The 16517-nt window shown below is 42.3% G+C and overlaps 1 protein-coding gene across 1 annotated transcript in view; it reads right to left on the bottom strand.

Moving 5' to 3' along the window:
* KIF6 (kinesin family member 6) overlaps positions 1-16517 on the bottom strand; it is a 356939-nt gene that overhangs the window by 330969 nt on the left and 9453 nt on the right. Inside the window, exon 3 of the mRNA XM_047796598.1 lies at positions 16005-16079. Within this exon, the coding sequence (XP_047652554.1) occupies positions 16005-16079 (75 nt within the window). The remainder of the gene's footprint in view (positions 1-16004; positions 16080-16517) is intronic.

Genomic DNA, 16517 nt, shown 5'->3' on the forward strand with positions numbered 1-16517 from the left:
TTTTTCTACATATTCATTCATTAGATCAAAATTTATATTTTTGCAATTTTGTTTTCAATTGATATAACTGAAACCTCTTAGCAAATGCAAGACCACAGATAATTTTTCTTTCAAAAGTTTTCCTTCTTGTGATAACTTTCAAGATGTACTCTCTTAGTAACTTTCAAATACAATACAGTATTAATAACTAGAGTCACTGTGGTGGGCAGAGGTGGTCAAAAGATACAAACTTCCAGTTATGAAATAAGTCATGGGGATGTAATGCACAAATACTTTTTTATTTTGAGAAAGCTCCTTCTGCCAGTGCAATCGGTACTGAAGTTGTATTCACACAGACTGTGACGACATTGAGATAAACTTCGTATAAATTACTTCACATAAAATTTAGTATTTCTAAGGTGATGAATCTTAGAAAATAATTTCTCTGAAAAGATTTAACTCTTCAAACAAATAAGTTTCATAGTAGTTTGAATTTAATTTTAAATGCAAATATATACAATGCATTTTAATGTTTCCTCTGACATCTCCTGTAACTTGTGGAGGCTGAACAAGAGAACTGAGAGTGGCTTTACAATTTGTACCTAACTCAAAACACCTGTTAATGCATTCAAGCACTGCATCTGTATGATTACAAGGGAAATTTTCATTTTAAAATTGTCTTCTTCATTAATTGGTTCATCTGAAGCTGATTTGTTTTTCTACATATTCATTTATTACATATTCTTTGCTGTTGAGTATGATCTTTACATTTAATTTCTATTTCCAGATATTTTCTTTATAATGTTGCAGTAGTGTTCAAAACTGAAAATTCTCACTTCTCTGAAGAACTCTAACAGCTCTCTGATATGCTTTCTTGCAATGTCTGCATGTCTGCTTTTATTTTGTAATGACTTCCTAATAAAACTTGCAGCCTGAGCACCAGCAGTTCCTGTCCCAGTGCTCAGGTTGCAGAGTTAAATATCAGACGTTGCCAGGAGCAGCTCTGAGGACACAAGGAACAATCCAGCACATGGCCGTCCAGGTGCTGCTCCCCTGGAAAGCCCTCACCATCTCCTGTGGCCACTTCTGCTGATGCTATGGCGGTCACTCCCACTTATTTAGGTCCAAGTCCCAGCACACCTGCCTCCTCCCGCAGCGCCCAGACTGTTCCCAGGTGTGCAGGTGGCCAAATGCAATGGCCTGGGTGCCGCCAGCCACCTGGCCCTGCATGTGTGCAAACTGCTACTGGCCCCCAACCACATGTGTAGCTGCTGCTCCAGCATTGCCCCTCTTCATGAATACACTCCTTTGTCCCATTATGAAATGCAAGTTCAAAGAGAAAATTATTAAGAATTTCAAGATGGCAACGGCAGAGGATTAAACCAATTAGGGGACCCTTTTCAGTGAAGAGCCCTGAGCCACAGCATAGCCCACGTTCAAGAAGCCAGAGCTGCCTCCAGGCCTTTTGGAAGAGCTGGGCTTTTTCTCTGAATGAAATACGAAGGCTACTGAAGGGACTGGGGCCAAAAAAAGACTTACAGTCACCAGTGAAGAATACAGGTTTTGCATTTCACGCCAGAGAAACTAGACTCAATAAACTCCTGGTAGTCAAGCATTAAACTTGATTTGCACAACTCTCATTTTGCTTTTGGACATCAAATATACTCAAAAGTAATTTTTAAAAAACATCATGTTGTATGATCTAAATATGTATACTATGTATCTAGTCAATCATACCTCAACAAAACTGGGGGAAAAGTAATTCCTACATCTTTATTCAGCCAAACATTAGGTATAAACAAAGCAGATCAAGTCTACTTCTAAAACGTGATCCTAATTTAATTAAACGCATTTGGTTGCAATGAACAAAAAACCAAGAAAAGGAAAGTCACTGTGAGAATGTGAGGGGATGTGGAAGCAGATTGCCACCAAGCCTCTAGATCCCCTAGACCTTCCCCTTGTAAACCTTGGTCTAGGTCCCGCCTCCACTGACTCATAACTGTTATCTCCTTGTATCCCCAGTGATCCCTCCACACTCCCATCCTCCACCTGTTCAGCTTCTGCTCCTGCTGCCAGCAGTCTGCTTTATCCAGAGTTTCCCAGCTCATCCTTCCAAGGGTGATGCTTAGGTGGCCCCAGCTCATTTCTACTTGGGTAACACTGTTAGCCCCAGATCCACCTCCTAAGCCACAGGCAGCCTCTACACTGTTGCCCTTGACTGCCCTTCTTCTGACCCCATCAGCCATGGCTGCTGGGGACAATGTCACAGGGTCGCAACCACCTCCACTGGAAATTATGGGTGGGAGACTTTTCCCTCCTCAGAATCTGGGAGGATGACAGGCATGGAAACCCCTGCTCAAAATGTCTTCTGATGCACAGTTTGGTATCTTTCATTTCAGTGTATCACTGTGCCTGGAATTCTATCAGTCTTAGTCTAAATCTGGTAAATAATTTTTCCCCATGTGCTATCAATAAGCCTTAAAAGGCTTTCTTTTAGTTCTCTTTCTCTCTCTCTCTCTCTCTCTCTATATATATATATATATATATATATATACACACACATATATATACACATATATATATACTTTTAATTTTATTGGAAGATAGTTGACATACAGTGCTATAATAATCTCAGGTGCACAGCAAAGCGCACCAGCTACACATGTACACACATTCATTCTTTTTTCCTGTATGGGTTACCACAAACTACCAAGCAGATTTCCTGTGCCACAGAGCAGGCCCCATTAACCATCCATGCCACACAGTAGCGCACATACACTATGCCCATCCTGTCCTCCCAATTCCTCCCACACCCCCCACCGACAGTTTCGCCCGTGATAACCACAAGCTGGGTCCCAGAACCTGTGAGTCTGCCTCCATCCTATAAACAGGTTCCCCTGTATCACCTAGTAGACCCAAACATGGAAGTGACATCACATGACGTTTGTCTCTCTCTGTCCGACTCACTTCACCTAGCATGGTCATCTCTAGGTCCATCCATGCCACGCATGGCATCATTCTGTTCCTTTCCTTGGCTGAGCAACACTCCACTGTATACATGCAGTCTTCTCTCTTTATAACAAAAATTCCTCTAAGCTAGGACTTATTTGTGATGCCTAATATACAGATCGCCCTCAATAAGCGTCAGCTGAATGAGTGATGAGGCTAGCTTAACTTATCTAATCTACTTGTTTTCCTCCAAGAACACCTACACTGAATGAAGACATTTAATGGGCAAGAAGAAGAAATGTCACTGGGATTAACATGAAAATTTGACAGAGCCAGGGAGGAGGATGAGGTGGTTAAAAAAACCACAGAGATGGTAGATGTCTGGAGCACACCAGGAGCAACTTTCACGGGGAGGTGGGAGGTAACAGGCAGCGTGTCTCTCAGAGCTTCCCCCAAGCCCAAAATTCAGCAAGACAAAAAAAAAAAAAAAATCTCAATTTTCCTATTTATAAGGACCAGGAGGAAAGAGTTCACACTTCCCAATGCTGTTGGAAGGTCAAATAGGATGAAGACCGAGAGATGTCCACTGACTCAGGGACAGGAACGTCACTGGTGAACTCAGGCAGGGCAATCTCTGAAATGGAAGGAAATACATAAACGCAGCTGTGTGCAAGGATCAAAGGACATGAAAACAAGGTCTGTTCTAGTCTGAGCTCCACAATCTAATTGCCGTGTGACCCTGCAGAAGTCGATTAAACGCTCCGAGTCCTGGTTTTCTTGCCTAAAATGGGAATAACACCTATCTACCCACAGGGTTATGGTAAAAATTAAGTGAGATAATACATGTGAAAGTGCTATAAGATTGGCAAATCTGTCTATAAAATGAAATGCATTTACTGTTATAACAATAAGTAAATTTGATCATGTTATTTAGCCAGAAATACACTAAAAATCTGACCAAAACCACATGGCCAAAAATAGGAAAGGCTAAATTCACTGAGAATAACAGAAATTCAGCTGGAAGAGCTCTGCTCCAAGTAAAGCAACTTCCAAATGAAGAAGCTATTTAGATCTGCAAGTGATAAAGCATGAGATAAATTTACTGCTCTATTTTCCCCAACAATTTAAACAACATATTTTAACTACGGTTGTGCTTTTTTTTGCCACAGTCGATTATAAATTCAAATAACTATCGTAAAAGTCTTGCCAATTGTCATCAATCACTACACATTTGTGTAGGAAGGATTTTCCAGAAAACTTTGCATTCTGTTTGCTTTCTTTGTATGTCATTCTTTGGGAAGATACGAAGGTGAATAGTCATAACTAGAAAAGTCTTTGGATCGTCTGTAAATCCATCCTCCAATCCTGAAATCAAGATCTGTGGCAAAACTGTAAACACGTGCCTCAGGAGAAACCAAATCTAGAAACAGTAAAGGGGGGAAAAAATCCATAAAGGAAAAAAATTCATAACTTGGTAAGATCCTGAATTGGAACGAAAAATCTTTTTCTATAAAAATGTTGATGAGGAGCCAAAAATGAATGAAAGCTAATAGTTGTTGAGCACATATTATGTACTGGGGCATATAGTTTTCATGCCTGGTTCATTTGATCATCACGGTTAACAAAGTCGTTATGACTGTACCACTTCCGCCATTTACATGTTAAAAGCTGAGACACAGAGCAATAGGTAACTTGCCCAAAGCCACACAGTTATTAAGTACTAAAGTTGAGAGCTAAACCAAGCTTGTATGGCTCCAAAGCCCATGGTCTTAATCAATGTGTTATACAGTCCACCAAGATACTTCTTTAGGGAGAATTATTAAATTCCTGGAAAGTAATCATAGCGAATTAACCACCTAATTTAATCCAAATAGTTTCTGATGTCTCTGCTACTTTTTAATCTTCCTAAAAGTGTTAACAACAGAGTATTAAACCAAGACGGGGGAGTTCTGGTTGTGGCTCAGCAATAATGAACCCGATTAATATCCACGAGGATGCAGGTTTGATCCCTGGCCTCACTCCGTGGGTTAAGGATCCAGTGTTACAGTGAGCTGTGGTGTGGGTCGCAGGCACGGCTCGGGTCCTACACTGCTGTGGCTGTGGTGTAGGCCAGCAGCTGAAGCTCCTATTTGACCTCCAGCCTGGGAATTTCATTATGCCACAGGTGTCTAAAAAGACAAAAAAAAAAAAAAAAGAAAGAAAAAAAAGCCCAAACAACAACAACAGAAAAACAAGATTGGTCTCCTTCTGAACATGGGGCCCTGTGTTACCACATGGCTTTCAATGCCTAGGAAGCCTGCCCTAGCATTAGGGGAAGGTGCTTGGATTTAATTTATAAATGAGTGGTATGTAAAGTATAAACAAACACTAATTTCAGAATTGTAAAGTTGTATAGAGAACATCTCAGACCTCTGGGAAAGATATTAAAACACTACGAGTACCAGCTGTCCCTACACCCACCCCCACCCCTCCCAACCTGTATTAAGTTCTGTGCCAAGATCAGTGACTCTCAAACTTTCGTTCTAGTTTAGAGTATCGGCATCACTTAGAGGGCTTGCTAAACCCCAGAGTGCTCAGATTCAGTAGGTCTGGGTGAGGCCCGAGAATGTGCATTTCTCACAAGTTCCTGGGTGAGAGTGATGCGGCTGGTCCAGGGACCACACTTTGAGAACCATCGGACTAGATAAAAAAGCAGAAGCAGCTTTCTGTTGTTTTACCTTCGATTCACTGAAAAGGCCTCGGTCCAAAAAATAGCTCAGGAGGGAACCAAAGGTAAAACTCCTTTTTTGAGAAATAGAACTCATTGCTCTGCATTCAGCAAGAAAGGGAAGGCTTCAGCTCCCAAAGCAGAACCCTCTACTGTCACTCAGCACATGGTCATGGAGTAGCCCGGACACATCCTCCCCACTGCTCTAGGAGCGGGGGTCCAGCAGCGAACAAGGACAGAGCCCTCGCCTTTACAGGTTTACATCTGAGTGGGCAGAGGCAGGCAATAAACAGATTTAACAAGTAAATACCACATGTGGTATGTTAGTTGGAGGGACCTGCTATAAAGAAAAATAGAGCACAGTACAAAGCGTCCTTTCTCACCCAGCGGTCAGGGAAGGTCTCGCGGAGAAGACATTTGAGCAGAGACCTGGAGGCCAGGAAGGGACAAGCCAGGGGCAAACCTGGGCGAGGAGGGTTCTGGGCAGAGGGAAAAACACAGCAAGTGCAGAGGTCTGAGGGGAACACACTTGACATGTGGGAGGAACAGCAATACTGGGTTTTAAATTACCGTCAACAAGTGACGATCTCCACCCGCCTGGAGGATTAGCGGGCAAAGTGGTGCTGGGCAGGCCAACGGCAGAGGGCGGGCAGGAAATGAGGGGGGCTCTCGTCCACACTCCTGAGTAGGCAGGTACCTTCTCGGCTCCACTCTGGTGCCCCACTGTTTTAAGACCCCACAAACACCTAAAATCTCACATACAAGGTAGATACAAATGATAGCGGCTTTCGGGCTTTCTTTTGGATTTTGTTTCAATCTGCTTCTCTGTCAGGCAATTGCTGGGGAGCGCAGCCCAGAAGCATTCAGGTACAAAGAACAGAAATGGGGGTGCCCTGCGGAAGTCAGCAGCGTTTCCATCCCCCATCTACTCGAGACCCGCTGCTGCATTTCACACCAATGGCGTCTCAAGGCCCACACACCTGCCCCGCCTAAGGTGCTCCTCTAATTCTCCAACAAGCCAGGCTGGAAGTAGCCAAGGTGTTAACAGCCTGGAGGCAGCCCTCCAACCTGTGATGGACAATGGACAATGGGCCCTGGACGCTGGACAGGAGGTCAACTTCTTAGCCCCTGGATGGGACCACTCTGAGGCCTGCCCCTCGCAGTCCCCTAGAGAATGCCGAGGGGACTGAGCCCCAGTGGATCACGATGGTAACTGCCCTTGAATGTACCCACAAACGGCTTCCTTTCCCTCCCTGCCTCATGTTTCCCAGCCCTATTGTGCTTCCCGGGCTCACCTCCCAAGTAAACGACTTTCACTCAAATCCCAGCCTCGGGGGATCTGCTTGAGGGGGGTGGGGTGGCAGCCTCAGGCAAGAATCTTCTAGCAAGGGAGTCACATGGCTGCATGAGGGCATCTCTGACACACAGGCCAGAGGCTTTTAATTTTACCGCTGACCCAGCGATTTTCGTCACATGTATATGTTCTGTCGGAGAACTCAGAGTCCCCACAATCAAATTGCTCCATACAAGTCTCACGCCATTTTTTTCAGAAGTATTTTATCAAATGAATGACAAATAGTTTTAACTTGTAGTTATCATTGCAGAAATGGTGGTATCCTGCCATATCTGGACTGGTCATTCTTAAGAAGAGACATTCAGATTTAGCTTATGTGTTTACCTGCAATAATAAAAGCCATATTTTAAAAGTGCATCCTTAGGACAATCTGTGCTTGTCTGGTGGACTGCGGCTGCTTCCCCTACGTTCACTAGCTGTGGGTGGAGTGGCATTATCATCCCTTTCCTTGTTAAGACCTTGCTGGAGCACCTCAAGGTCATGACTTTATATAATTCCACAGTCTTAAGTGGATGTGTTCCGGTGTTTAAACACAAAGCCGTGTCTTCAGTTGAAAGTGTAAGTTAAAAGAGGGCTAAAATGCTAAGAATACTAGTAAAATCACAAAAGCCATAAACGTAATGTTAGAAGGAAATTCAGTGTAGCAGGAAGAGGAGCTGAGTACAGGGACGTGTCTATAAACAGGCATCTGGTGAGGTGAAATTGTGGCCTGAAGTTGAACAGATCTGTGGGAGCCAACAGGTTTTTGCACAATTTGGTGGTTGACTAGTGTTTTCTCTTTGAAAGCCAATGATGAGACAAGTAAAATGTTTACTGGCAGGCACGTTTGGGTGAATGTCTAATGAAATTTGCTTGATGGCGTCCCACTGGGGAGAAGTTCTAGTCTAATCCTTCAGATTACTGCATTCACTGAATTGAAGAACATCACAAATGACACTAAAATTTTTGTATCTAGGAATATTAATGTTTTATTTGGGAACAATTAAACATTTATAGGAAGTTGCAGAAAGTATGAAGTGTCAGTTTCACCCAACGGTTATTTCCTGTGTGATTACAGCATGTTATCAAGATGAGGAAACTGACATCGGTACAACACACACATAGAGTTCTGTGCCATTATCACGTGGGTAACCATGACCACAGTCAAGATACAGAACTATTCCATCACCACAAGAGGTCGACTAACATACCAGTTTGAATGAACAATAGAAAACTTACTTCCTTTTAAATCCCCTTACGCCCTCCCCTATTTATAGCTGTCATCAGGCAATGCTTTGCTTGTTGATTCATCAAACATAATTTTTCAAACTCAAGAGAAGAAGAAAAGTTTACTTTACTAATTCTTTTGTTCTTTCTTTTTCCTTCTTCTGTTCTAATGTTCCAAGATTCATTCTTTCTCCATTTCCCTTCTTTTTAAGAACTTCTTTTATCCCTTCTTTTAGGGTAGGTAGATACGTTGGCATCTAATTCTCTTAGTTTCCCCCTTTTTCCTGAAGTTTAATCGTGCTGGGGATAGGATTCTGGGCCGACAATTCTTTTCTTTCGGCACTTGAGAATATTCTGCTACTTTAGATTCTATGACCTCTGATGAAAAATACACCATAATTTAAAGTATGTTTTCCCTGTAGATAAGGTGTCATTTCTTTCTCATTGTTTTCAGCTTTTTTTCTTTGTCTTTAGTTCTCTGAAGTTACAGTAAGATTTGTTTATGAGTGGATTTCTTTGAATTTATCCTGTTTGGAGCTTTCTTGGACTCATAAAGTTTTAGATTTATGCCTTTTGCCAAATTTGGGGAATTTTCAGTCATTATTTCCTTGAATCATTCTCAACCATACTCTTTTTCTCCCGTCCCTCAGGACTCGGGTGACAGGAATGTTGGGTCTTTTGCTGTAGTTCTCACAGGTCCCTGAGGGCCTATTAATTTTTTTTTCAGTCTATTTTCTTTCTGTTGTCCATATTGGGTAATTTCTATTTCTATTGTTACATTTTGAAATTAATTGATTCTTTCATCTAAACTCTCCATTCTGTGTTGAGCCCATCCACTAAATTTTCAATTTCACCTATTGTGCCCTGCAGTCTCAAATTCCCATTTGGTTCTTCTTTATAGCTTCTTCTTTTTTTTTTTTTTTTTTTTTTGCCAAGACTTTACATCTTTTTATTTGGTTCAAACATGTTCATAACTGCGCACTGAAGCATTTTTATGACGGTTGCTTTAAAATCTTTGTCAGATCATTTGAAGACCTGTGTTATCTACGAATTAGCACCTGTTGAATCTATCTCCTTATGGAAGTTGATATTCTCCTAGTTCTTGATATTTCTTATTTAATGCATAATTTTAAACTATATCCTGGATAGTTTGGGCATCAGTTGTCAGATTCTAGATCATATCTAAAGCTTCTGTTTTAGCAGGCCTCTTCCGACAGTATGCTGCTGGTGTTACCTCACTCCTGCCGGGTATGGGGAAGGATTGCTGTTCTCCCCTCTGCCTCTCTTGACACTTGTGGAAGGACCTCATTCCTGTGGACGGAGGGGAAACCTCGGGCTCCTCCTAGGCCTCAACTGACAACTCCCTGGACAGGAGAGGGAGGGGCACCTTGCGAAGCTCAGTGACACCACAGCAGGGTGGGGAGGCCTTGTTACTGCTGGGTGGTGGTTAACTCTGGGACGCCCATGAGACTTCCACTGACAACCTGGGGAAGGGGAGAGGGAAGCTGTCACCTCCACGTGGGGATGAAAGTCCTCCCTCTCCTCCTCAGTTACCACCCTGACAGCAGAAGAACGGGCTGCCTTGTCACAGCCAGGCCTTTGTTGTCTGGGTGAAGGGGGCCATGTTTCCATGGTATTTGGCTGGAGTAAGGCAATCAGCACCTACAAGTTTCTATCTCATGGGGCTGCCCCTTTCCTTGTCCTCTAGCCATAGAGAGCAGAACTTTTGGGGTACCTTTGAGTCTGTTGGTGTTTCTGGGTCACCGGTTTCTCCAGCATCCAGTCTGGGATGTATGAGCAAAAAAACAAACCAAAACCAAAAAAATGCAGGGAACTCACTGCTGTGTCATTCCTTTAGGTCCCAAGGTCCCCTACCTTCTTCTCTCCACCTTTCAGGGACTTATTCTGTTTCTTTTGTATATACAGAGTTTTTAGTTATACTTAGTGAAAGAAATAGAGATAACTGTGTCTACTGCATCTTTCTCTGCAGCCAGACATCACTGGGCATAAAGTGGTAAAAAGAATAAAGATTTCTAACTTTTCAACCCTTAGACTGAACAAGGCCTTTAAGCACACAAAGTACATTCATATGAATTGTTTCTTTTCATCCTCAAAACAACCTTGTAAACTCGGTATTATTAGCATCTCCTCTCTCAGATGGGAGAACTGGTTCAGAAGTGACAGGTCTGGCCCAGAGTTACACAGTGAGTTCGTCACAGGGCTGAGGCCAGAATTAGATTATTCTACTTGATGCCAATTTCCCTTGAGCCAGACAAGGCAGAAGCATGAGGACATAGAGGTGAATAACCTGAGTAATTGACCAACACATCTGGGGGGAGGGTGGCTGCACCCGCGGCATGAGAAGTTCCCAGACCAGGGATCAAACCCTAGTCACAGCAGTGACAGTGCCAGGTCCTTAGCCCTCTGAGCCACCAGGGAACTACAGGATTTATTTTATTTTATTTTTTTATTTTTTATTTTTTGTCTTTTTGTCTTTTCTAGGGCCACTCCCGCAGCATACGGACATTCCCAGGCTAGGAGTCTAATCGGAGCTGTAGCTGCCAGCCTACGCCATAGCCACAGCAATGCCAGATCTGAGCTGCGTCTGCAACCTACACCACAGCTCACGGCAATGCCGGATCCCCAACCCACCGAATAAGGCCAGGGATCAAACCTGCAACCTCATGGTTCCTAGTCAGATTTGTTAATCACTGAGCCACGACAGGAACTCCTACAGGATTTATTTTAAGTCCTCTCCTAATGGCCCTCCTTCTCCTCCATCCAGGTCTTGTCTTGAGGTTGCAGGATCTGTTCTCTGCTTGCATAGCAAGACTGGACAAACCATGGGACCCATAGCATCATCCAGCAAAGCCTGTTTCCTACAGCACAGGTGAGAGCCCTGCTGGGCTTGGCCCTTGTCCTACTGGGGTCTGGGACTGCCCCTCCTGTCAGACAAATCCCTCTACCAAGCCCTGGCCTCCCACCCAGCCAGAGTACCGGTGGACAGATAAGCTCTGACATCCTTCCCCAAGTCCTAGGGGCTTTCTTCTCCTTCAGCCTCTTCTTAGCATAAACTGAAAGGCTGCACTTGATATGGTTCATCATTCATGAAATCCAAGGTTGAAAAGCAATGGTTCACAATAGCTTTTCAGAAACCAACCTGGCTGGCCCTACTGCAGTGCCAAGGCTGAAGCTGTCTGGTGGTGCCACCCACAGAGATCTATGTCTTTGTCATAGCCAGGCCTCCTGGAAGTGTGCACCCTATTCATTTTGGTCAAACCATGTTCTTTTCTAACGCTGTTTCCAAATTTTTTTCCAAAAGCACTCACTGGACCTAAAATAAACTTCCTGCACCCCCAGCTTTCAGGTCAAACATAAGATTGGCTGGAAAACTGGGATTCTGCAGATTTACAAGAGCATGTGATTAAAATCTTCAAAAAGTCTAGATTTCAAAGTTTTCTCCCTCAATCTTTGAGTAAAATTCCTACTCCAGAATGAAGCGATATGTTTAGCTTGTGGCTTGAGGTAGCCCCTGACAGAGCACCACATCCTTCCAAGGTCAATGCATTCCAGTCTGAGAGGCACAGCATTGCATAAAGCATCAAATAAAGCTACAGACTCTTTTATATGGTGCAATACCATACCCGATACACATCTGTGGACCTACTAAGTTTTATCTTGACAAGAAATTATTCCATAATCAATGAGCAAGATAAATACTATAGAAGGCAGCTTTTATCTGTTACCAAACAACATAGGATATATTTCATAAAAATCAAAGTCCAGGAGAGGCAGAATGTACTTCCTGGTGGAAATGTGCTAAATAATAAATAACCACAAAGATTCTTTTCATTAATGTCCAATGATAACATTTAAATCTTTATACATTCTCACCACCTGTCCCATAATTCTGTAGTCATGGAGTTATATCATTGATTTGAATAAAGTAGGATGAGTCTAAATTACTAAAATTCCTGAATTACAGAATTTTGGAAAGAAATAGGATGAATCGTATTTAGCTTTAATTGTACACAGTAAGCAAAATTAAGCTATGATGGGCTAACCCAGTAGAGTAGCTTGAAAGACGAGCTGGAAATATGTTGGGATGGGTTCCTAAAGACTCATCCTCACCAGAAACAGCAGGCATTTCTGTTTAACATCTAAAGTGGCACCGTTTCCATTGACTGGCCTGCCAAAGTATATAATTCTTAAAAAAATATGTTTCAATGTATGGGGATAAATATTACTTCAAATGTTGTGTGTGAGACTTTATTGAGATTTCGTATTTTACCATTTCAAAGTCACACAATTCAAGTTTACATAAAGCATGAACATACTATATATGACATATTTAAAGGCAATGAAAATAGTGATTCCCCTAGGCTCTTAACTCAGCATTAATTTGCTTAATAACCCTCTCCTTTGCAGATGAATCAGAGGGAAATGAGTCTGCCTCCATCTGTCTATCCACTGTTGAAGAACACTTTCCTGCAGAGTAGGAGCCTGGATTAGTGACAGTGACCAGAGCCCATGGGGGGGGGGGGGGAAGCAACACCCAAGACGGAAGAATGTTCTCACACCCAGAAGATAGGCTGAGGGCACACCGCTCCACAGCCCACACCTGTGCCCTCCCCGCAGATGGTAAGGGAGCTACAGTGAATGTAAACAGCATTCTCAAAAAGATAATGGCCCTCCTCAAATGACAGAGGTGAGCACACCTTTAAGAATCCCCAACTATCTGAGGAAATTCTGTACCAGAAAAGAAAGGCATCAAACTCAACAGTAGAAGAACATTCACATAAAGAAAAGTATACATATATTTTTTAAAAAGGCGTGGAGTTCCTATCATAGCTCAGCAGTAATGAATCCAACTAGTATCCACGAGGATGCAAGTTTGATCCCTGGCCTCACTCAGTGGGTTAAGAATCCTGCATTGCCCTGAGCTATGGTGTAGGCTACAGATGTGGCTTAGATCTGGCATTGTTGTGGCTGTGGTGGAGGCCAGCAGCTGCCACTCTGATTCAACCCCTAGCCTGGGAATTTCCATATGCTATGGGTGCAGCCCTAAAAAGACAAAAAAAAAAAAAAAGCCAGTGTTTCCAAAAATGACAATAATTTTCTTCAGAAGGAAAAGGGAGGCTATCATATGAATAAACAAGAATAGACTTCTTTCATTTCCTACAAATGAAAATTAAATTTTTAAAAATTAAAAATATAAGACGTAAGTGATAGAGAATACCCATGGCTGAAAAACAAATTACCACCCTGGAAGATGGAGCTAACGACTTCTTTCAGAACTCAGAACCGAAGACAAAGAGGTGGGAACCATGAACGGATAGTTAGAATATTTGAAGGACAGAACTGGTAGCTCTGGATCTATTAGTTCCAGAAGCAAAGAATAAATAAGTTGGAGGAAAGGAAATTAATTTCTTAATTACCAAAGAAATTAGCAACATGATGACCCTTGAGCTTGCATGTAAGGGTTCTCAGACTGAAGTGGCTGAGAGACCAGAATGCACAAATACATAAAAAAAAAAATACCCTACCTAGGCTATCAATAGACTCACTGATATAAAATATCAGAAGAAAAGTATTAAAGAGGACAAAGAGGAATGTTTCCTATTGAGGAAGGAAAGGATTCCCCTGCGGCCAACTTGAGCATCTCGGATCAAAATGCTGTTGCCTGTCATTTCGGAAATCTTGTCATCATCAGATTGGGTATCTCTATCACGTCAGTGAACAAAACAAAGAACTCCCCAGCCTTCATGGAGTTTTTCGTTCTAGTAGAAAGTAGACACACACACACAAACCAGTAAGTACACTATATAGCATGTCAGATGGTGATAGGTGCTAAAACAAGTAAAATAAAATAGGGGAGGGTGACAGAGAATGCAGTTTCAAATCAGGTACTAATAACGGAAGGCACTGCAGAGAAGAGGAGACATGAAGAGACTTCCAAAGAGCTGAGGAAGCAACTATGCAGATTTCTGAAGGGAGAGAATTCCAGGCAGAGGGCACAGCAAGAGCTGAGGGCGAAGTGGGCTCAGGATGGGTGAGGTGGTGGGTAATGGCAGGAAAAAACAACATCCATGAAACTAAGGTTTCTCTCGCTGACTGACTTGAGCAAGTCTCAAGTCAAAACACATGAGATGAGCTACATAAAAAACAGCATAACCCAAAACATTACCAAAAAAAGGAGAGAATTTGAGAAATGTGTGACATCCAATCTAAGAGATCTGAATTTAGTCTAAAGAGATGCTATTGGAAGGAGTTCCCGACATAGTTCAGTGGTTAACGAATCTGACTAGGAACCATGAGGTTGTGGGTTCGATCCCTGGCCTTGCTCAGTGGATTAAGGATCTGGCATTGCCGTGAGCTGTGGTGCAGGTTGCAGACTCGGCTCGGATCCCATGTTGCTGTGGCTCTGGTGTAGGCCGGTGGCTACAGCTCCGATTAGACCCCTAGCCTGGGAACCTCCATATGCCATGGGAGCGGCTCTAGAAAAGGCAAAAAGACAAAAAAAAAAAGCTATTGGATTGTGACTACAACTAAAATAGCTTCAGCCTACTCAATTATATTTTACCCATTGTGATGGAAGATTGGATAAAAAGAGAATGGCCTGTTTAGCAGATTTAGGGAACTAATGGACAGCGTGGTAACTGTAGCCAATAGAGCTTATAATAACATGTACCATATATCTGAATAGGACTAAGAGAGCAGATCTTAAACGTTCTTACCATAAAAAAGAAACAGTAACTATATGACAAGCCAGAGGTGGTAGCTCATACTATGGTGATAATCAATTATAGTTACAATGCAACTCATAAGTGTATCAAATCAATACATACCATCTTAAACTTATACAATGCCATGTACCAATTATATCTCAATAAAACTGTTTTGAAAAAAAGAGAGAAGGGCATGGTTTGAGCAGGATTTTTGAGACAGGCGTTTGAAAGAGATGATATGCGTCAGTGTATTTTCAGCAATGTTGTGGTTGAAGGTGTACTGATCAGTGGACTTGGAGAACAGGTTGATTCAGCAGATAAATTTTCCATTTTAGTCATAAAGATAGATATATCTGGGGAAAATCAGGTTATTAAAATCATCCAAAGGAATTCAGGATGCGAAAACAACCTTATTAGTAGTAGTTTCCCATATGGACTCCCTACAAAAGGAGTGTGTGCTTAGCTAAGGGCTTGAGAGTCCAGTGCCGAGGGACTTTGCTGATATACAGGAATTAAACAGAACTCTGCTTTATTTAAATTTATGTATTCTCATGTGAGTCTGGTTCTAGTAGTCAGCAGCCTGGGACGACCTGGGTATACAGAAACAAGAGGGGCCTAAGCTAAGAAACAGAGTTATTACACTGAGGCAGGGGTCCCCCATACCCAGCCCTGCCTCCATCTAACCACATGGCTGAAACACCGTACTAGAGAAACAGCACTAGACTTAATAGCTAGACAACCAAATAAGACTCTGCCACCACCAGCCACCAACCCCGAGATAGGAGATTTAATCTCTCCAGTCCTCAGAGATTTACCTATCTTTCGGAATGGGAGTAATAAAAGCTATTCTGTCTACCTCACTGGTTTGTTTTGAGGCTCAGAATCTAAATCCAAAACAAACAAGCTGTAAGCATAGAAGGTGCTAATGCCTACCATTATCACATGCCCTACAGCCTGGGTATATGACTGATATACTGAAGTACGTTAACACAATTATCTGAGAATTGAAGGCAAGATGAAAACCATTGACTCATGGAACAACAACAACAACAAAAAAATGTATATATATAGGAAACCCTACCTCTCAGCAACTGGTTTGGCAATGTTTTCAAAAATGGTCTCTTGCTTTGCATCCTGATCAAAAATCCTTTGAAATCTGCAAATGTGAAAACAGTAATTATTTAAAAGCTGAGCCTTCAAACACTACTGGATGAACACATTTTCTCCCTAGAAGCTTTGAAAATTACCCCATATTTACATCACTGGGCTTACCTAACCTAACACAATGTTTGCCCTGTAGCCCAAACACACTGTGCTCTTGTACCCCCGTATACAAATGGTGGTAAACAGTATTGCTTTGACAAGATCTGCACAATAAATCCCTCTGAAAAACTGCAGCAGCTTTGAACCAAATAATAAACTGTGTGTTTTTTAGCTCTCAAGAGGGACAGTGTCTGCAACTGGCATCAAATTCAAATCTAGAGAAGTGCATGAGATGGAAATCCAAGAACGGGATGTAAACAGCCAAAGAACTTCTGATGTCTGACCTGTAAGAAAAGTACGCAGCTGTGAAATGTGTGATTCTTGAATGTGG

The sequence above is a fragment of the Phacochoerus africanus genome, chromosome 9, assembly GCF_016906955.1.
Source record: "Phacochoerus africanus isolate WHEZ1 chromosome 9, ROS_Pafr_v1, whole genome shotgun sequence".
Lineage (NCBI taxonomy): Eukaryota > Metazoa > Chordata > Mammalia > Artiodactyla > Suidae > Phacochoerus > Phacochoerus africanus.